Raw genomic sequence first — 22742 nt, forward strand, 5'->3', positions numbered from 1 at the left:
GAGAGGTGGTTTCACCGTGTTAGCTAGGATGGTCTCGATCTCCTGACCTCGTGATCCGCCTGCCTCGGCCTCCCAAAGTGCTGGGATTACAGGTGTGATCCACCACACCAGGCCTGATTTTTGTATTTTTAGTAGAGATGTGGCTTTGCCATATTGGCCAGGCTGGTCTCGAACTCCTGGCCTCAAGCAATCTGCCTGCCTCGGCCGTCCAAAGTGTTAGAATTACAGGTGTGAGCCACCACACCCAGCCTAAAATTATGTATTAATGGGACAGCAAAAGTAGCCACAGGAAAAATCACATAACTCATCTTATTCAGGTCCCCCAAGTACTGTGTAGTAATTTCATTATTACATAGGTGCTGGTTGACAATATTTTCAAGAATGAAGTTTTAGATGTATATAGGGCAGCATCATTAAAAAAATGAGACAAAGCCGGGCGCGGTGGCTCACGCCTGTAATCCCAGCACTTTGGGAGGCCAAGGCGGGCGGATCACGAGGTCAAGAGATCAAGACCATGGTGAAACCCTGTCTCTACTAAAAATACAAAAAATTAGCTGGGCGCGGTGACGGGCGCCTATAGTCCCAGTTACTCAGGAGGCTGAGGCAGGAGAATGGCATGAACCCGGGAGGAGCTTGCAGTGAGCCGAGATTGTGCCACTGCATTACAGCCTGGGCACAGAGCAAGACTCTGTCTCGGAAAAAAAAAAAAAAAAATGAGACAAAAGGAAACTGGATCACAGTCTAAAAGCAGAAATTTGGTGCCAACTATTAATGTACATTTCTAATAATCTTAGGTGAAAATTGAGTCTTAGAAGGAAAGACAGGAAACAAAACGAGCAAAAGCAGCAATATCTATTACAAAAGTTGACTCTCAATTACTGTTAGTTTAGAGAAAAAATAAGAACATTTTATTTTCTTCAATTTGAAAAAAAGTCAATATTTTATTGACTTGAAGTTTCCAACTACATATGCTACAAAACCCAAAACATAACAAGCTATTAATACAATGGAGAGCAAAGAGAGGCTTGCATTTACTGAGGACCTATGATGGGTCAGCAACAAAGCTTATTTTTAGAATATGTATTTTGTATTCATTTCCTTCCCAGAATCATCCTATGAAGTATTGTTATCCTATAGGATAGATCTGCACTGTCCAGTATGATAACCACTAGCCATAAGTGGCTATTGAGCAACTGAAATGTGGCTAGTCTGAATTTTAAAGGCTATTATGTGTCAAATATGCACTGGATTTTGAAGGCTTAGTACAAAAAAATATGTAAAGTATCTAAACTCCAAAAAGTAAGCTCTTTTCAACATACATCCAAGGTAAAGCATAGATAAATATCTTTTAGCTCTTCCTCAATTCTTCCCCCTCCATGTTCAATCCATCACAGTTCTGTAGTTGAAAACACTGCTGTGCATGTTCTGATAATATGTGTATAGGCTGGAATCTAAAAGTGTGCTAATTTTATATGTAACACTGTTCACATTATATGCTTTTAGAACACTCTTATAAGAAAAAAATAAGTTTAATTGTATTATGCATAAAACATTTTATTAATAAACTATCATTCATAAAAAGGTTTTCACTAAAAATTAGGAGTGTATAAATCTGGTGACATTTAAAGTTAAAAGAAAATCTGATCTAATACTTTCAATCATAACTGCTTAAGAATCTAAAAATAAAGGAAAATAGCCACCCTACTTTTTTAGACCTATTGTTAGCCTATAAGTAGGTCATATTGTACAAAGCTTCCCACATTTGCTAAATAAAATTATAGTGTAAATTGGTACAGAACAATCTAAGATTCTTCTATTATGCAAACATAATTGCTTAAAAATAAGGAAGCTAAAAACCAGTATTCTCTGCTTTCACATTTGTAACTTCTGACTAAACCTGCTGAATCTCAAATCAATTTCGTTTATAATGACAACAAAACAACTCTGTAAGAAAACCCCAAGTTCATACAGACCACAGATTTGGGGAGGTGTGAATGTTGGAGGTACCATAGGAAACAAGAGAAAATGGCAAGAGTAAATCTAAGGAGGCCTCCTTCACCCATCTTTGGGCAAAAATCAGTGTAACACTGCATTATTACTGACAGGAGACTGCTGCACACCTTTGGAAGTTGATGTACAAAACAAAAAAAAAATGGTTATAAGTCCTTGAACTAGGCATGATACATTTAGAAACCCTCCAATATAGGTAATTAGTCTTGACAATTCTGTTTTAGAAAAGCAGTTATTCTTATCCTGTGGTATAAAACAATTGCCTTTTAAAAATAAACATTACTGAGTTTCACCTTCAAGTTGACTAAGAGAGCCTGGATATTATATTCCAGTCCGTTCGCCAATTAGTTTATCCTTGTGGCAATACAACAGGGTTTTAATTATTAGAGTCTGTAATCCAATACGACAAGTTTCCTTCTTCAAAATTTGTGGGCTCTTTTATGGCCCTTTGCTCTTTCATAAAAATTGCTGGAATCAGCTTAGGTTCCAAAAAATTCCTATTAGGAATTTAACTGCAAATGCACTAAATTTCTAGTAAATAGGCGGAGGACATCTTAAGCACAGTGAGTCTTTTTACCCATGAAAATGGTATTGCCCTGCATTTATTTAGATGGCGTCTTTAAAAACATTGTTCTAGTCTTACACATCTATTGATTACACATCTCTTATATTTTTTCATTGCTATCTTAAAAGGTAATTTTAAAATATGCAGTATTTGTTGCTGGTATATAGGAATATTGTACAATAAAGTTTTGACACAAGTATTAGATTGCATTTCACATCAACAGATTGAAAAAATATCTAACAATACCAAGAGTTAGGAAACGAAACAATGAAAATTCATTATCAGTAAAAGTTTATAATATAATTATTTTGAAGAAGTTTTATTTTTCTAGTAAATTTGAAGAGGTACATAAGCTATGACTGAGCAATTCTATTCCCAGGTATATCCACCTAAAGAATCTTCTGCACATGTGTACAAAGAGACATTTATCTCTTTGCACAAATTGAGGTAGTTTGTAAAAGAAAAAGAAAAAAAAAAAAAAGAAGTTGGAAATGATCTAAAGGCCCATCAACAGAAGGGTGAAGTAATTATGGCCTACTCATGTAACACAACACTGCACAGGAATAGAAATGTACGACTTGAACCAGAAGTAAACCTTGGTTCATATAAGAAGCTGCTCCTGTAAGTGCCAAGAGCGATACAAGTCCTAAACAGTGAGTGGGGATAAATGTATAGAATGAACGTATGAATAACGTATGCAATCAAATTTGAGGCTAAGCAAGGAATAAGTTGGACTAGGGTGGTATCAGTGAGAAAAGTGGAGGGATTCAAGAAATATTTAGAAGATAAAAATCATCTGGTTTGGGAGATGGACTGGAAAATAAGAGATGATGGGAGAAGTGTCAGAATCCCAATGGGGATGTAATGTGAAAGCAGCAGTATCAAGAGTGAAAGTACAAGAGAAAAATAAATGCAGTAAATCCAAGACATAAGCCTTAAATGCCAGCAGTGAAACGATAAAGGACAAAGTGATGTGAGAAGCTGGAAGAATTCTCTAGCAATACAGCAGTATCACATAAAGCTGAGCTGTGAAGAAAATGATTAGGGGGCACATAACATGTGCGTTTAACTTTCATGAATCCAGTCACATGCCCTGGAGGAAAGAAGATGATGATAAGTAATTTGATAAGTAAACAATCCACTATTCCATTCAAGAACATTTATATTCAGGAGTGTTAAGTAGGGTAAAAGTTGAGGAGCTGAAAGAGGCTCCAAAAACAACGATTTAAAGAAAACAGAAGTGTACTTTTCCTCTTAACAGTCTAGAGCCCCTCCAAGTCATCCATGGACATTCATTTACATGTAATTCTTATGGTCCTGCGAGCCGTCTCTAAATGAAATAAAGTAGGCTTCTGCGTATCCACTCTACTACTACTGAAGATGTGAAAGTGGACTGTGTTACAGCTTGGATGTTTGTCCCCTAACAATCTCATGTTGAAACTTGATCTCCATTGTTAGGGGTGGGGCCTAATGGGAAGTGTTTAGGTAATGGTGGTGGATGCCTCATGAATGGCTTGGTGCCAACCTCATCCTCATGGTTACGAGTGAGTTCCCATGAAAGCAGGTTGTTAAAAAGAGCCTAGCACTCCCTCCTTGCTTCCTCTTTTGCTGTGTGATTTCTGCACACACTGGCTTCCCTTCACCTTCTGCCCCTAAGTGGAAGCAGTCTACACCTTACCAGATGCAGATGCCAAATCCTGAACTTTTCCAGACATCAAAATTGTGAGCCAAGTAAGCCTTTTTTTTTTCTAATTAATTACCCAGCCTCAGATATTCCTTTATGTCAACACAGCCTAAGACAGATTCAAACATGTAAAGGACATCAGAGGGGTAGAAAAGAAAGGCTATGACTGGTTCTTGGAGCATAATACTCTGAACCATGGAGGCATATACAGAAATCTGGAAGAATTTGAAGCTAACATGGTACAAAAGTGGAGATACTTGCATACATATTCACTTATCGACGTTCTCAAGGTAGATTTCAAGATACTTTTATTAAAGACAAAACCAGTCTTGTTAAAAATAGGCTTAAAATGCAGTATTTTATGCTTCTCATTTTATTTTGCATAGCAGGCAAATACTCGTATCAAAGTTAAGTAAAAGGTACTGAAAAATTATCACAAATTCTACACTGATATTGTACTTTTTCTTCATATTCCTCTTAATATGTTAGAATAAAACAAGAAAGTCTTTCCCTGTGTTTTGCTTGACACTATAAATAAATGATGAAGAATCATCTTAAATTGTTCCAAAGGCTATTAAAAATTAAAAGCTTCCCAAGACTGCTATTTTTTTTTTTTTTTCCAGAACAGAAGACTGGAAAGATTATAAATCTAATGCCTGGCAAAAACTATTACAAAGATGATGGAAACATTGTTTTTCAATTAGTATCAAATATTTCAATAGAGATTTAACCACTCAAATCTCAAGGGATAAAATCAACAGATTTTTCCAGGTAGGGATAGCAGTGATATAAGGTGATATGATGGTTAATTTTATATGTCAACATGAGTGGGTCACCAGATGCCCAGATATTGGGCTAAACATTATATCTGGTGCATCTGCAAGGGTGTTAGAGAACAGACTCGCATTTGAATTGGTGGACTGAGTAAAGCAAATTGCCCTTTCCAAGGTGGGTGGGCTGCCATCATTCAATCCATTCAGGGCCTGACCAGAACAAAAAAGTTGAAGGAAGGTTGAATTGAATTCTCTCTACCTGACTGCTTGAGCTTAGATGCTGGTCTTCTGCCCATGAACGGAGACTTACACGACCAGCTTTCCTGGGTCTCCAGCTTGCAAATAACAGATTGTGGGACTTAACCTCCATAATCATATGAGGCAATTCCTTATGACAGTTCTCATTTTATATCTATATCTATATCTATACACATGTAAACACAGAAATACAGATATCTCCCACTGCTTCCATTTCTCTGGAGAACCCTAATACAGGTACTAATAATAATCACATTTACTGTTTAATAAGCTCCTTCCTAATAAAGCCACATTTAGGAAGAATATGTTCAAAAACTTAATTTTATGCCTTGGCAGAGAAGAGGCAAATTCTTCCCTCCAAACATGTCAAAGACATAATGCAAGGGTTTAAAAAACAGTCATTGCCTTTTAACAGCCTGATTTAAAGGAAACTAATAATGAGAAGGGACCTCAGAGGTCTTTTAGTTCTTCGCTGTTTGTCCTCTGCAATTTGTGTGCAGCATCTGAAATCACTGACAACCCTCTTCTTTTGGAAACTGTTGCCACTCACTTATCTATGCCACTGAATCTTCCAATTTTTTATTTCTGTAAGTTACTGAGCGACAGGCATAGCTATGTAATACAGCAACATGCATAGCTATACATTTGAAATATTTTAAATCCATGTATACAAAAGGCGTATAATTTAACAGGGTAGACACACAGAAATTAACAACTACTATGCTGTGAGAGTGGATATGTTCAGATGAGGTGTCATAAAAAATCAGCCTGAGGCAGAGGAATGAGCCAGGCCTCCAGGCAGATAAAAGAGATGTTTCAGGGAGCAGCAGGTACCAAAGGCAAGGGGGAGTGAAAAGAACCTGACATATTCAAGATACTGTATTCATTAATTCTGCCAACAAGTATTTACTGAACATGTAATATATACTAAGCACTTAACTGAGAGCTAGGTATTCATTCAATGGTATGGAAAAAAAGGCATAAACTCCTTCCTTTTTATTGAGAGCAGCAGACAGACACTAACCAAATAATCACACTATTTCAGTATAACTATAAACTAAGAACATGCACAGAAGAAAAGCAGATGGTTCCATGATGATGTGCAGACTTACCCTCTGGAGGGTAGGAGATGGTTTTGGAAGACTTCTGTAGGAAAGAATTCTTAAGCTGGCATCTACAAGATGAGTGAATAGGAGTTATCTAAGTAAAAAGGAAAGAAATAGATTCAAGGAAAAGTGTGCCACACATGAAGCGAAAATAAAAAAATAAAAGGAGAAAGAAGAGGTAGGCAAGGAAAAGATTAACACAGGGCCTTGAAAGCTCCATGAAGATTTCAGTCTTTATCCTACAAGTTTGGTAAGCCACTTTAGAATTTATGTTGTATTTGTGTCACAGATTTGCATTTAAAAGGCAAAAGATCTATTGACTCTGAAAAGAAACCAGAGTATGAGATGTGCATTTAAGACTACTTTGATTCCAGGGTGCAGGATAAATTGAAAAAGGTCAGGAGTACATGTGGGTAGACCCACTTGATAGTCTATTCACTCAGTTGACAAATACTTATTGAGCAGCTACTACGTGGCAAGCACCGCTGGCACACTGGAGATACAGAAACAAACAAAGTCTCTGACCACATGAAATTTTTACTCTATTAAGGGAGAACAGTCAACAGACAAACAAATGCTCGGAGTCTACAAAGTCATGGAGTGGTAAGTGCCATGAAGGAAAACAAAGTAGTGTCAGAGAATGGCGAACAAGGAATACACACAGAATTACTGGAAATCTAGGCAACAAATGACGACAGCCTGGATTAATGTGGCAGCACCGAGAGAAGTGGGCGGACTGAAAAGTTATTTAAGAGATAAAAAAAAAATCATCTGGTCTTGAGGATGGACTGGAAAAGTGGGATGATAGGGAACAGTGTCAAAGACAACTCCTAGGTTAGCAGCCATATGCAGGTCATTCTTTAAGGAGAATATAGTGTGAGAAGAGTCTAAGAGAAGTTTTGAAGGACTCCAAAATGTCATAACTGAGAAGAAAATGAATATGCAGAGGGGAGCAGCAGCAGGGAAGGTGAACATTAGGTTACTTTGAAGACTGAGTGAGAAGTGAGGAAACACTTCTCAAAGAAGACATCAAGACTAGGCAAGACCAGACAATTCCTAAGAAAAATATTTAAGGGAAAAGATAGGAGATAGGGTAATAGCTGGAGGGAGACATGGTAGTTGGGGTAACAGCTAGAGTGAGATGTTGGAGTCTACATAAGGTTTCGTGTTGCTTTCCTTTTGGTTTTCAGATTTGGGAGACACAAGTTCAAAAGGGCATATCAGGAGGGTAGAACTATAAATATAGAGGACGGAAAGGTCTGTTCTAAGGCTGAGAGGATATAGATGTCAGAAAGATCTAACATGTAGGGGCCATTCAGAAGGTAGGGACTTGATAACCTGGGTTTGAAGGGTGAGTAACAGGAAGAAACTTGATACGGTTCTTAGTTTCATGGCTTAGGTGACTACTTATACCACTTACAAGGTAGGGAACAAAGCAGTAGAAAAGGCTGGGATTTAAACAGGAAAAAGGAGGAAAGGGCTATGAGAAGGAAACAAAGATGAATTCAACTTTACAAAATGAATTTACGGTTATGTTTGATAGCTAAGTGGAACTACACAGTAGCAATTAGATATTTCAGAGCTCAGACTGAGATGACTGAACTTATTAGCATATAGGTAGTAGGTGAAGTACTATTACCCAGGAAAAGTACATTAAAGCTAAAAATGTAGGCCGGGCACGGTGGCTCAAGCCTGTAATCCCAGCACTTTGGGAGGCCGAGATGGGTGGATCACGAGGTCAGGAGATCGAGACCATCCTGGCTAACATGGTGAAACCCCGTCTCTACTAAAAAATACAAAAAACTAGCCAGGCGACGTGGCGGGCGCCTGTAGTCCCACTTACTTGGGAGGCTGAGGCAGGAGAATGGCGTAAACCCGGGAGGCGGAGCTTGCAGTGAGCTGAGATCCGGCCACTGCACTCCAGCCTGGGCGACAGAGCGAGACTCCGTCTCAAAAAAAAAAAAAAAAAAAAAAAGCTAGAAATGTATTAGGGAAGAATAGAATGAGATTCAGACCAGAGCCTTAGGGAGTCTTTAAGGTTTAACAAAGAATGTTTAAAAAATCCATATCCATTTAAATGCACTACTGTTTTCCTTCCTATCTTCTGAAATTCCAAGAGAAACATCTTACACTTTTATATTTTTTTCAAAACTGAAAAACATGCAGAACCAAAATAAATCTTCTAATGATGACACTATTGATTTCTATATTTTAGCAATATATATTATAATAAATATTTTTAAAATTCTCAAAGGTACTCAATATGATCTCTTTAAAAACAAAAAGGTGAGTCAATATAAAACTGGTAGGGTATGTGTGTAAGTATCTGGGTATGTGGTGTTTTTGCCAAAGTTAGGGAATTATCTTTAGGCCATAACAAAAATGAATGATAGGAGAAATTATAGTTTTGTAGATCCTACAAGTTCAAATAACTCTTCTGGCTGTTCATTCAACAAACGTAAGATACTGAGAATGGATAGAGTGATAAAACACAGTCCTTGACCTTGAGGAGGTCTCAGCCTATATCATGGTACATATGATACCAGGAGCTGGCAACTATGGCCCACTGGCCAAATCTGGCCCTCTGCCTGTTTTTGTAAATAAAGTTGCATTGAAATATAGTCACACTCATTTGTTGAAACACTATGGCTGCTCTTCCACTAAAACAGCCAAGTTCAGTAGTTGCGACAGACCACACCACCTGCCAATCCTAAAATACGTGTTATCTGGCCCATTACAGAAAAAGTTTGCCAACCCTTGATATACAGCAAAAATAAACCTGTAGAAAATATTATTTCCTCAGGGAGATAATATGGCTTCAGGGGCTTGGAGCGAGTTTCATAGGGAAGGTAAGTAAAGTAAGGTAAAGGTAAGTGAAAGCTCACAAAAAAACTAAAAAAAGAAGAAATATCACAGAGGTCAGGCACAGTGGCTCACGACTGTCATTCCAATACTTTGGGAGGCTGAGGTATGCAGATCACTTGAGTTCAGGAGTTTGAGACCAGCATGGGCAACATGGCAAAACCCTGTGTGTTTCTACAAAAAATACAAAAATTAGCCAAGTGTGGTGGCCTGCGCCTGTAGTCCCAGCTACTTGAAAGGCTGAGGTAGAACTGCTTGAGCTTGGGAGGTAGAGGTTTTAATAAGCCTAGATTGCACCACGGCACTCCAGCCTGGGTGACAGAGTGAGACCTCATCTCAAAAAATAAAAATAAAATAAAAATAAAAAAGAAAATAAATATCACCCACAAAAAGGCACAGGGTTAGAAAACACTGTATTTGGTAATCACAGCACTTTAGGAGGCCGAGGTGGGGGCATCATGAGGTTAGGAGTTCGAGACCAGCCTGGCCAACATGGTGAAACCCCGTCTCTACTAAAAAATATAAAAATTAGCCAGGTGTGGTGGCACGCACCTGTAATCCCAACTACTCAGGAGGCTGAGGCAGGAGAATTACTTGAACCTGGGAAGCGGAGGTTGCAGTGAGCAAGATCGTACCACTGCACTCCAACTTGGGCGACAGAGCAAGACTCCGTCTTGGGGGGAGGGGGAAGAAAACACTGTATTTTAGGAAAACAAGAACAAGCACAGTCCATCTGGTATATAGGACATTGAAAGTGGTAAGTGAGAGGATGGGAGAGAATAACATTGGTAAAAACAGGTTAAGGTTACATTGCTTTGTCAGAAGTTTAAACTAGTAGCTGGGAGGAGAGTAATTTATCAAAAACATTAAAATGCTAAGATTTATGAATGACAAGTTTTTTGAAATTAGAATAGCTTTAATGTTATTCTTTTAATGTTTTTCTCACTGATTAGTATCCTGACATTTTTTGACAAAGAGATTATAGAAACCCAAATATAGAACTAAATATAATCCTGAGCATACAAATGGACATTATGCCATACATGTGAATGCCATGTAATTCATCATGCTGTTACAGAAGGAAAAAAGACTTAGACATTTAGGGCCAGGCGCGGTGGCTCATGCCTGTAATTCTAGCACTTTGGGAAGCCGAGGTGGGCAGATTGCTTCAGGTCAGGAGTTCAAGACCAGTCAGTCCAACATGGTAAAATCCCGTCTCTACTAAAAATACAAAAATTAGCCAGGCATGGTGGCGGGTGCCTGTAATCCCAGCTACTTGCGGAGCTGAGGTAAGAGAAACACTTGAACTCAGGAGGCAGAGGTTGTAGTAAGCCAGGATCGCACCAGTGCACTTCAGCCTGGGCAAGAGAGCGAGACTCCTTCTTGGAAAAAAAAAAAAGACTTAGAAATTTAGCTATGGGAATCAGGGAGCAGATGGAAGTTGCTGAACAAAGGAAAGAAACAATCCAATGTGGGTTTTAGAAAGCCTAAGTCATGACAGGAAGGGAGGGTGGGCTGAAGTATGACAGCTACAATAGAGACAGTAGTCTGGAAGCTGTTGACTAAGCAGTTTGAAAGGCAATGTTTATGGCAGAAGACAGGAAGAAAATAGGTTCAGTATGTTTAAGGAGAGACTGAAAATAATATATAGAGATTTAACTGAATATATCCAAGAGTTCCTCTTAGGTAGACAACTGAAAAGATCTACAAGCAGAAGATGAGATTTGGAAGTAGTGGTGGTTGAAATCATAGAAATGGGTAACTTTCTTCAGGGGCAGGTAATACACATATGAAGGAAATTAAACAAAAGAGAGAAGACAGGAAAAACCCCACATTTAACAGACAGTAAGAATAGCTAGGAGAGAAACAGAAAAACAAGATAAAGGTGATGTTGCAGAAGTGAAGTGCATAGGTTCAAGAAAAAGACAGCTTAGCACACAGAATAAAGAGTCAAGTTGTTCAGATATATTCATAAATTCTTCTGGTGACAAAGTTCAAGATACTGCAATGAGAGAGATAGCAACCAAATGTTTACCTATACAATAAGTGCCATGAACTATTTGTGGTGGTTAAGGATAAGAACTCTGAATTCAGAGGGACCTAAGTTGCAATCCCAGCTCTGCTACCTTGGGAAAGTTCAACTTTCTAAGTTTCAGTTTTCAACCTATAATATATATAATATGTATGCTTACTTGCCCTACTTAGAACAGTGCCTGTCACATAGGAAGTAATGGACTGTTAGCAGTTATTATTAAAAGCATTTTTACTAGGAATGGAAAAGCAAATCACTGTAAACTATTGCCTGAAAGCAACTTTGCTGCCAGAGCCAAAAAGGCGAACAAATATTACGTACTGATAAGGATACAAAATATGGTTATACCTTTCTATAAAAACTATAGTTTATCTTAAGTGGAATCACTATGTGGAATTATATAGTAATATAGAAATAGGAATTAAATACAACAAAATAAAACTTAATTCGGTCTTCCATCTGAGAAAGAAAAAAAACTAAGAAATATACAAAGGCCTGCTCAGAGAAACAGGAGAACTGACCAGCAGATGGAGCCCTGTAGAAAGTGTTGGCAGGCAAAACTCCAGTGAAGAAGTATGACTCGTTAAGATGCCTAGGTTTTTTTCCTTAAAGACATTTAATTCTCTCTGCTTTAATCACCAAATAATTTTATTAGTAGTAAGGTTTCCAACATACCTCAACACTGATATTGACATTTTGACCGATGAAACATATCCTAGAATATACAATACTAGAATTCCCTAGTATTTTATAAACTGAAAAAGTGGTAATTCTGGTTTTCAGGTTGAATAGTAAAAAATGAGTGATCTGAGTTTCAGATTTCTCAGGGGTATGTCGATCTGCAAGACTCAGAAACCAGGCCTCAGATCAGAAAGCATCCCTGTGAAGTCTAGCTTAAATCAAGCTAAAAAAGTTGAGGACACTCTCTTCTTCTGTGGTCACTACAACGACATATAGGATCAAATCAAGTTTTTGTGACTACTCCTCAACTTTTCACCTTTAGAAGAACTACTAACTATCCAGACCTGTACTTGAAAGAAAATCAAAACAGTTGATTAAAAAAAAAATTAAAATAAGAGACAGTTTAACCTTACTGCACAAGTAACTATGTCCATCTCTCTCTACATGCTTACCGGAAGCTGCTAAAACAGTATTAAAATTGATGTTAAACAATAAGTTAATCAGCAAATTCAAGTAAGGGAACTGTCAAATCCTATGTTTATAGACTTAAAGTAATAGGATTAATATCACCATTATATGATTTTAGATCACAGTGTCCACAACCTATAAACTCTCACTGTCTCCACAGGACTTGTTCAAGGAGTTTTGCCCACAAACAGTAAAAATCCAACCACAGGTTGAGTATACCTAACCTCAAAACCCAAAATCTGAAATGTTCCAAAATCCGAAACTTTTTGATTGCCAACATGTTACTCAAAGGAAATGCTCATTGGAGAATTCTGGATTTCAGATTTTCAGATACTAAACCATATACAATGCATACATTCCAAAATCTGAATAAAAATCTGAACTCCAAAGCAAGTATTTCAGATAAGAAATACTCAACTTGCTGGCCGGGCGTGGTGGCTCATACCTGTACCCCAGCACTTCGGGAGGCTGAGGCAGGCGGATCATGAGGTCAGGAGATTGAGACCATCCTGACTAACACGGTGAAAACCGGTCTCTACTAAAAATACAAAAAAATTAGCCAGGTGAGGTGACGGGCGCCTGTAGTCTCAGCCACCTGGGAGGCTGAGGCAGGAGAATGGCCTGAACCCGGGAGGCGAAGGTTGCAGTGAGCCGAGATCGCGCCAGTGCACACCAGCCTGGGCAACAGAGCGAGACTCTGTCTCAAAAAAAAAAAAAAAGAAAAGAAAAGAAAAACTCATAGTCAACCTGCTTATGTTTTTATGGCATATCTACAGACAATTAACACTCACGTTGATTCATGGATTTCCTCCTGCCACCTCCCTATGCTGCCAAGTTCATAAGCTGAGGGAGTAGAACATACAATTTTAACGCTGTACTCTACGGAGACCACATGAAAAAAGCAAAACTAAAGTCCCACAGACACATCATGTAGCCCAAAGTCAAGTACAAAGTTTTTTATTTATCCATTTAGAATATAAGTACTGCTCCCCACAAACCAACTTTCTTAGAGCTAGAATTTAACGCCCTGTAACACAACTACGAATACTAGTAAAAGCCAAAGACTGTGTGGTATCTAGTTTTTGGGCAAGCCTACTTAAGCAGCCTGACCTTGTAAATTGCATTCACACATAAAAATTAGAAATACTTAAATCAGATGATCCTGGATGACAAGATAAAACAGCTGTCATGTCCCACTCAACAGTAAGAACTCTTAAATTAGGGAAATCGAAATATTAAAACTAAGCACAAACTGCAAATCCTTGCCCTTCCATTCTAGGGATAATTAGTGTAAAACTTTAGCTACTTTGTATCAGAGAGGTAACACAATGCCTAATGAATGAGAATCCTATTATATTTTATAAGATCTCCATCACCAAAGATTCAAATCATGATCATTTAGTTCAATTTATTTATGTTGAACATCTTATTACCCAATAATGTTAAATGGAACAGATTATGAAAAATTAGCAATCTGTTTCAGAAAGGGCAAAATAGTCCTTACACAAACTGGCTTGATTCAGATTTTCAATAACAACAAAGTCAACCCCAAAGGAATTTGCTCTAATTTTTTCAATATCTATGAAATAAAATACACAAAAACGGAATTATGAAATTTCTATTCTGTGGATGGTGCATATACAAAACCTAAGCATATCCCAGGTTTACTTAAGAGAAGTTAAGTTCAGGACTGCAATTTACCTAATGTTATAGGACGTTTGAGTAGCAATCAGGGCAAGGAATATTCCTCTCGAAATTTCAAAAACTTAATATGAAAAAATTACACATAGCCCCTGTGTTACCAGCACCAAGAATCTGAATGCCCATTGGGAACTCTGCAATTCAGCAAGTCTTTGTAGCTATCAAAGAGTTCCTCAGTATCTGAAACCTTCTTTTACTCCAGCATCCAAATGACTTCTATGTAAAATCAATCTGAGGCATTAAGTCCGTAGCCAGATCCCACCTGCTCTGCCTGGGCTAAAGAGAGGGTCAGATACAGGGATACTAGCTTTGGCATTAAACCCAAGCTCAGCGCAGGGTGTGTCCAGGTTGCCCTGGAGCCGATCCTACAGCCCATTAGCGCGAGGTTACCCCTTGTTTCCTGGAGATGCTGTCTCCCGTGACTCCTTCCCCGCGTGACAGGGTGCCCTGGTAGGAGCGACACCCCGCCCCCTCTTCTACCTCTTTCCGAGGAGGCCCAGAGACCGGCCCCCACACTGGGCCTCCAACACGACCACCCGTCTGACGTCTGCTAAGCAGTGAGTGTAGCAGGGCTCTCGGCCGCCACCTCCAGCCGCCGGGGGACAGCGAAAGGGATTCCCCGCCGGGGGCCGAATAGGAGGAGCCACGGGGGCCGGGCCCCTCCCCCAGCGGGCTTACCCTCCGCCGCCGCCTACTCGCTGCAGCCGCCCCGCTTCCTTGCGGAGCAGTCCGAAGCACTGCGTCCAGCAGCAGTTCCCCATCGCATGCCGCCCAGGCGCCGCCGCTCCTCCTCCTCCTCCCGCTCAATGCCCAATCCCAGGCCCGGCAGCCGCATCCGCGCGGCACGAGCCGAAATGGGGTTCACGGACCGAGGGCGGGCCGGCCGGAGCGCGGCGGCGTGAGGGGACGGGGCGACGAAAGAGACGAGGCGCTAGGGAACAAAGGCAGTGTTTACTCCCGCGGCCGTAGAGCCACTGCCGCGCGAGGGAGGAGCACCGGACTGAAGGCTCTAGACTCCTTCGCCGCCAGCATGGCCCTTCTTGCCTCAGCCCCCAGCCCTGCGCGAGTGACCGCCTCCAGCTGCCGAAGGAGGCCAGTCCCCGCGAGCCTACACCCTGGCCCCGCCCCCCACCACCCCCAGGCGCCCGCTCGCCGCCGACGCTGCCACACCCCCGGCCTCTACCGCGCCCCAATTGGGCGCGTTGCCTCGGGGCCCCGCCTTCTCCGGTGACTGGCCTTTGCGTCACTTCCGCTCGCTGCTGGTTCAGCCGCTTTTGCCTGCGAGACGGTTCAGTTTCTGCGTGCGGACGTTTGTTTTGTTGGACCTTGACCTGACTAGGAAATTTCCCTCTCTCATTGCAGTTTCGGGCATCCTAGTCCGGAGGACGCTGGGCTTGGCATGATTAAGGCTCAGCCTTCGCACTTTGTATCAAAGGCGTGTGAGGAGCTAGAGTCCCAGGCCGCAAGTTATAAGTGCGAAAGGGCGTTTCTCTGTATGGTGTGCTTAGTTTTTGTTAATATTGCACCATAGGTGGAGAATAGAGTCGGGAACTGAGGTTACTTTGAACGCACCAAGATTTTTTTCCGGTCTCTGGTTTGTGTCTTAATCTCCATACTGTTAGTGTTTTAGGGAAACAATAATGGTGCACTATTGGCCTCGTTTTGTTTAAAATCAGATCTTCAAATAATTTTGGGTCGGGTAGTTGGGGTTCAGAGGAAATTGGCAAGAGGGCTGGGGTTTTTCGGGGACGCCAGCGTTGCCATTCCAAGCATGCTGCCCAGAACTGCTGTAGATGGGAAGAGAAGGCTGCTCTGATGGGTCCGCAGCCCTCTCAAGTGCTACCATGTAACTCGCGTCTTGTTTGGCCTCAAGACAGTTGGCCTCAAATAGATATAAGATGTGGCTTAGTAGACACCTAGTCCAGTGGATAGGAGGATGCTCTCATGGACTGGACACATCAAGTTTTTAGCCTGTTTAATTAAACCTAGAAAAATTGTTAGATTTTAGAAAATTTTTATTGATGATAAAATGTTCTCTGAACTCATTTTCTTGCTGCTTTAAATACCTATCTGGTTTCAATCTTAGCACTGCTACTTAACTAATTTTTATTTTATTTGGGTTTTAGTTATTTTTGTAATCAGAAGCATGGGATAACATTTGTCCCAATGGTCTGCTTTCAGTGAATGTTGGGATGACTGAATGACTTCCTAAATAGTTGAATGCATTTTCTTTTTTCTCCTTCCAACTCTTGAAATTAGACAAATGTATTAATGAAATAGTCATTAGAATTCAACTATAAAGGTTTACAGAAACTGGCACATCTATCCTATGGAATATTTAGTAACAAAAAGGAACACACTAGATGAACACACCTTGAAATGAATCTGTAGGAAATTATGGTTAAAGAAAAAGCCAATCTCAAAGGCTTATATACTGTGTAATTCCATTATGTAACATTTCAGAATTGACAAATTTATATAAATGGACAACAGAATAATTGATTGCCACGGGTCAGGGATAGAAATCCTGCATCTTGTCTATATTAATGTCAGTTATCCTGGTTGTGTTATTGCAATAGTTTTGTAACATGTTACCATTGGGGGAAACTAGATTAAAGGTATACGCGGTCATCTGTATATTATTTCTTAAAACTGCATGTGACACTACAATTGTCTCAATATAAAAAGTTTGATTAAAAAATATAGCTATAGACTTGACAGAGCACTTCCTATAGGCATTCTATAAGCCTATATTAAAACTAAATCTCACTTAAAGATTTTTTTTTTGTAGTAAATCTGATCTCAGTTAAGGATATGAATGATCCTCAGAAGCAATACAAATGAATAAGACGTTTAAAAACTTCACTAAGCAAAATAATGCAAATTAAAATGCATGTTTTAGTCATTTGTATTGATTCACTTGTCAGGTTAACAAAGATTTACAGATGGAAATATTCAGTATTTGCAAGGATACAATGAAATGATACTATTCTAAACTGCTGCAGATAGTGAAACTCATTCTGAGAAATCATTTGGAAATACCAAGAGCCAGAAACAAACTAAATGCTCAAAAATTGAAGGATGATGAAATTTGCTGGTGTATTCTTGTTACATAGACACAATAAATATATTTTTAAAACGTTAATAATATGGAATACTGCTTACTGAATAATGTGTGAAAAATCAGGATAGAAAATTATATGTATGTTCCAAATGATGTTTAAAACAAAACAGGTACATTCTCACGTTCTTTCTTACACGTGTTTCTTGAAAATAAAGGCTGGATGGTAAATATCAAAATGCTAACAGTAATTATTTCAAGATTGTGATGTTGGGAGCTTTATTTCTCTTCTCTATTTTCTCAGTCTTGACAATTATTATTTAATACTTCTGTAATCAGAAAAAAAGTTTAAATTTGACCCTTCAGTAGAAAAGATTGATAACCAGTTCAATTAAAGTTTAATAACAAATGCAAACATTTAGAAATGCAGAATTTTGCCCCGCAATTCAGCTAAAACCAGGTTCTTGTCACATGACCAGGAAAACTTAGACACGTGGACACATGGAAGGGTGAGTAGAGCAGGATTTTATTGGGCAAAAGGAAAAAAAGAAAAAACTCAGCAAAGCGAGATGGGAGTCCTATTATCAGGCCCCCACCTCATGGATGAATCCCAGGCTACTACAGGGGACTGAAAAAGCACCTCACAGATTGAATCCCAGGCCACCACACAGGAAATGAAGAGGCCAGGCTCCTTCCCCTGCCCTGGTTCCACCCCATTCCCCCAGTGCGCATGCGGGCATGCTCACACAAGGCCCTGGGCAGGTTCCCTCATCTGCACAAAAGCATCTGATGTAAACACTTGTGGGGCAGGTGGGAGATTTTCTGGGGACCCCTTTTTGTCTGCCTAGGCATTTGACTGTCTCCGAAAGTCATAACTCAAATATGGGTAGTTTATAATAAATTGAGGGGAGTTACTTAATTTTTTTTCTAGAAATGTATTAAATAAATTACCAAGCTAATCTTAGGGGTTATGGGAATTTATCATTGTGCAATTTTTCACCAAATTTGACATCAAGAATCTTCATGGTAAGCTTTAAAACTTTTTAAACATTCAGTTAAGTGATGATCTGCTTTTAGTTAAACAGAATTAGCAGGGAAAAAACCTGTAACTGGAATGGATGTTTGAGAGGCAGATAAACTTTGTTTTATGGTTGAGAAAGAGTAGTGTTTGGGGAATTAAATGATTTGCTCAAGGTCATACAATGAATTAAAAGTGTAATATGAAGAAAACTCAGGCCTCCTGACAGGCTTGTGCCTTCTGCCGTGCTTCAGTACTGGTTTCTCAACTCTTAAATTTGGACATGGGTATAAAATCAGCAACGACCATAGTCACATGTATTCTGATAAGATTTGTACATTTAATTCATCATTGCTAGAGAGTTCATTTAGAGCTGGGTGTGGTGGCATGTAACTGTAGTCCCAGCTACTCAGAAGGTGGAGGTAGGAGGATGGTTTGAGCCCAGGAGTTTGTGTTCAGCCCGGGGAACATAGCAAGACCCCATTATTTCAAAAAGTTCATTTATGTGACAGTTGGCTAGGCAGAATATTTAACTTATCAGTAAGATACACAAACACTTAGATTATCTACAGTAGGACCAGGCACAGTGGCTTATGCCTGTAATCCCAGAATTTTCGGAGGCTGAGGTGGGCAGATGGCTTGAGTCCAGGAGTTTGAGACCAGCCTTGACAACATGGCAAGAGCCTGTCTCTACAAAAAATACAAAAAATAGTCAGGTGTGGTGGCATGTGCCTGTATTCTCAGCTACTCAGGAGGCTGAGGTGGGAGAATTGCTTGAGCTCAGAAAGTCAAGGCTGCAATGAGCCGAGATCTAACCACTGCACTCCAGCCTGAGTGACAAGCCAGACCTTGTCTCAAAAAAAGAAAGATTATCTACAGTGATTACTGCTTACTGTCAGCTTGCTAGAGACATTCCACCTGCCTACAGGTAGCAGAACATCTCACGTTTTTCCCCATCCTTTTCAAAATTCTCTTCTCTTGGGTACTAGGCTTAATACCTGGGTGACGAAATAATCTGCACAACAAATCCCTGTGATGTGAGTTTATCTATATAATGAACCTGCACATGTATCCTTGAACCTAAAATACAAGTTTTTTTAAAAAACCCACAACATTGTCTTCTCTCAAGTATTTTCTTCTGAAGTTGAAAGGAAAAATCTTTTCTCGTAGGTGCTCTGGAGTCCGTCAGGATGCAACATGTACCCCCAATTGTCTTCTGGATTATATGGTTCCAAATATGAATCTTTTCTCTGCTCAGAACTTCTTCTCTGCTCAGAACTTCTTCTCTATTGACTCTAGTGATTCTCTAATCACTTTTTGTCATTTTGAGATCATTTGCTACTATTATGTTTGGTGTGGAGGTTATGTGGTCCCTGCAAGGGGAAGAATTCTGTGTTCTCCATTACAACTTTGTTCCAAATATAGACACAAAGTTGTACTTTTAACTCACTGAGCATAGTTTCAATTACCAAAATTTATACAGAGTGCTAGATACGACTACTATAAAATGGAGATAATGAGATAAATTTTGCCTTTGTTGTTAGGATAAATGATTAAGCACTATCAAGTACTTAGTATAATATAGTTATATTATAATTTCTATAACGTACTAAATAGACTGTACTATAATTATCTAAAATACCATAAATATAAATATTAGGTGTTATGCACAGACTGAAGGAAATTTTCATCAATATTATACTTTCCTTTGTAGCCACATTCCTGTCATCCAATACAAAATGCTAGTCTTTTAAAATTTCTGTCTCTTAAACAGTCTTCAGGCACGCTCCACACCACTACTTGAAATCAGGCTCCAAGAAAATGTGGCATAGGTAGAGGAAAAATTCCCCAACTCTCAGGCCTTTTCTGTCCCATGATCTGCCTCTTTCCCAGATGATTATAAGTGAGAATGTCCTCTGACTTAAAGGGAGACCTCACTCCCTACCAATTACGAGTGTATTGTCCTGGGAACCCAAATGGAATAATTTTAATCTTAATACAACAAGCTAGTATCATTATTGTTCCTAAAGTCTTATTTATTCAGTCTTAAATAATACCATATGAAAGACCAATAAGCCAGTTCAGGTTTAAGTTGAACCAGCCTCGGCATTGCCTATTTCATTTGTACATATTTCCTTCCATTATGAGTGAGAATTTAGGTGCACTAAGTCTATTTTCAGCTCCTATGCACCCAACAATGGCTTGAACAAGAGCACATTTCCGTAAGAATAAATAACATTTTACAGACACGTCACAGCTTCAATTCACAGTTAATGAACAAACATTCGTCCAAAAAAAGTCCAAGAGAACTAACACTCTATATAATGCAAACAACTTTTTACACTATCATGCAGAGTATTTTGGCTCTTTAAAATCACTTCTCTGAAATTTATTTCTCATGATACTCTTTTACTTTATATTTGCATAACTAAACAGTTAAGTAGATCATTTAAGTAATTTTCCAAGAAAAAAGGCACAAAAAGATGGGCTTAAAGATAAAAGGGAAAGTTATTCAACTATTGGCTCAGTCACCAGCAACTCATTTTTTCTGGCCTTTGGATGTATGTGAGATGAGCTTCATTAGTTAGTCAGTAACACTAAGTACAATGCATACTAAGTAATTTGCTTCCTTCTTTGATCAACCAACATACACATTTCACAAAGAGAGGGATAAGGGATAAATAGGAACAGTTACATGATTAATATGGCGTCCTCCCTCTAGGCAGAGTTTGTTCCAGATCTCTCTTGCCTAGTTGGAAACCACACTAGTAATTCGAACAAGGGAAATTGAACATGAGGAATCAGTAAGTAGGTCAGTGGTGGTTAATGCTAGAGGGAAAATCTAAGTCAAACAGATGTAGCTCCTGCAGGGAGCAGCAACCACCACTAGAACTGAAGAAAACTGAACAAGGAAGGAATTTAGAAAGTTAGAGGAAGGCCTTACAAGGTAGACATTCAAGTTTCTGAGAAGAGGTTTGGATGCCATAGAAACATGCTGCCTACCACTATGGTAAGGGAGAGCATAACAGAAGTTGTCTACCCCTGAACCCCCTGTGTAGGCTAGGAAGCACTAGCCACTGAAGTAGGAGGGCCACGGCCACTGTGATAAACACTGCCAGGATTCCTTCCTGCTGATCCACTTGCCACGATATAAACAGAACAGAGGAAAAAGAATGCCACTTCTTCCACCCTTGCAATGTCCCTGCAGCACTCTGTATTGGGAGATCCTAACATAGAATCAGTCAATGAACGAGAAAGGGTGTCTGCAGAGTCCAGTTCTAGAATAAAAAATCATAGCAAAGAGGATAGATCATAACTGGCACACGGTTTAACATCCACCCTGGGACAAGAGACAAAGCCTTGGACCCGCTTAAGGGGAGGAGCCTGAGAAGTCTACATAAAGCCAGAACCCTTAGAAGATCTCACTCAGGGAAAAAGCCACCTAGTCCACTGGGAGATGAAAACAGAAATTTGGACTACTTAATTTTTTTTTTTCAATAGCTTTTGGGGGAAAGTTTGTTACTATAGGTGTGATCTGAGTTGGAAAAAAAGGCCTGTCTTCTTTCTAGTTAAAGAGTTGGAATTTACATTAACCTTAGGGTCTTGGAACCCCAGGCCAGAAATTAACGTAAAAAGTCTTTTGGGGCCAGGCACGGTGGCTCACACCTGTAATCCAGCACTTTGGGAGGCCAAGGCAGGTGGATCACTTGAGGTCAGGAGTTCAAGACCAGCCTGGCCAACATGATGAAACCCCATTTCTACTAAAAATACAAAAACTAGCTGAGTGTGGTGGTGGGCGCCTGTAATTCCAGCTACTCAGGAGGCAGAGGCAGAGGCAGAGGCAGGGGAATGTCTTGAACTTGGGAGGCAGAGCAGAGATCATGCCATTGCACTCCAGCCTAGGTGAGAGAGTGAGACTCTGTGTCAAAAAAGAAAGAAAGGAAGGAAGGGAGGGAGGGAGGGAAGGGAGGAAGGAAAAGAGAGAGAGAAAGAGAAAGAAAGGAAGGAAGGAAGGGAAGGGAAGGGAGGAAGGAAAAGAGAGAGAGAAAGAGAAAGAAAGGAAGGAAGGAAGGGAAGGGAAGGGAGGAAGGAAAAGAGAGAGAGAAAGAGAAAGGAAAGGAAAGGAAAGGAAAAAAGAAAGAAAGTTTTTTGGGGGCAGCAATGTCCTTGAGATTTCTTGGAAAGCAAAACAAAGTTACTCTGGGTAGACATACCTTTTGTCTAGGTTATCTAGGTTGTACAGGATTCCCATAGATATAAAGCCATACTGAAAATGAGCCTGCAATCACATATTACAAACAAAATGCCATGACTGAGTATTGGCAGACATTAAGGAATAGCAGAAAAAAATAAACCCATTAAATTTATAAAATAAATATAGTAAAGAAATCAGATGGACACTATAAAATAAGCATGTTTACAATGACTGATGCCATAAAAAGCAAGGAAATACTAAAGAGCTATTAAAATAAAACAGAACTGGCCGGGCGTGGTGACTCGCACCTGTAATCTCAGAACTTTGG

The 22742-nt window shown here is 39.6% G+C and overlaps 1 protein-coding gene across 2 annotated transcripts in view; it reads right to left on the reverse strand.

Moving 5' to 3' along the window:
* Positions 1 to 15257, reverse strand: part of AP1AR (adaptor-related protein complex 1 associated regulatory protein) — a 38955-nt gene extending 23698 nt beyond the window's left edge. For both annotated transcript variants that reach the window (XM_011997284.1, XM_011997283.1), the window contains exon 1: positions 14819 to 15257. In XM_011997284.1, coding sequence (XP_011852674.1) covers positions 14819 to 14901 — 83 coding nt within the window. In that variant the 5' untranslated portion in view covers positions 14902 to 15257. The remainder of the gene's footprint in view (positions 1 to 14818) is intronic.
* Between the last annotated feature and the right edge of the window lie 7485 nt (positions 15258 to 22742).

The sequence above is a fragment of the Mandrillus leucophaeus genome, unplaced genomic scaffold (genome assembly GCF_000951045.1).
Source record: "Mandrillus leucophaeus isolate KB7577 unplaced genomic scaffold, Mleu.le_1.0 Scaffold535, whole genome shotgun sequence".
Lineage (NCBI taxonomy): Eukaryota > Metazoa > Chordata > Mammalia > Primates > Cercopithecidae > Mandrillus > Mandrillus leucophaeus.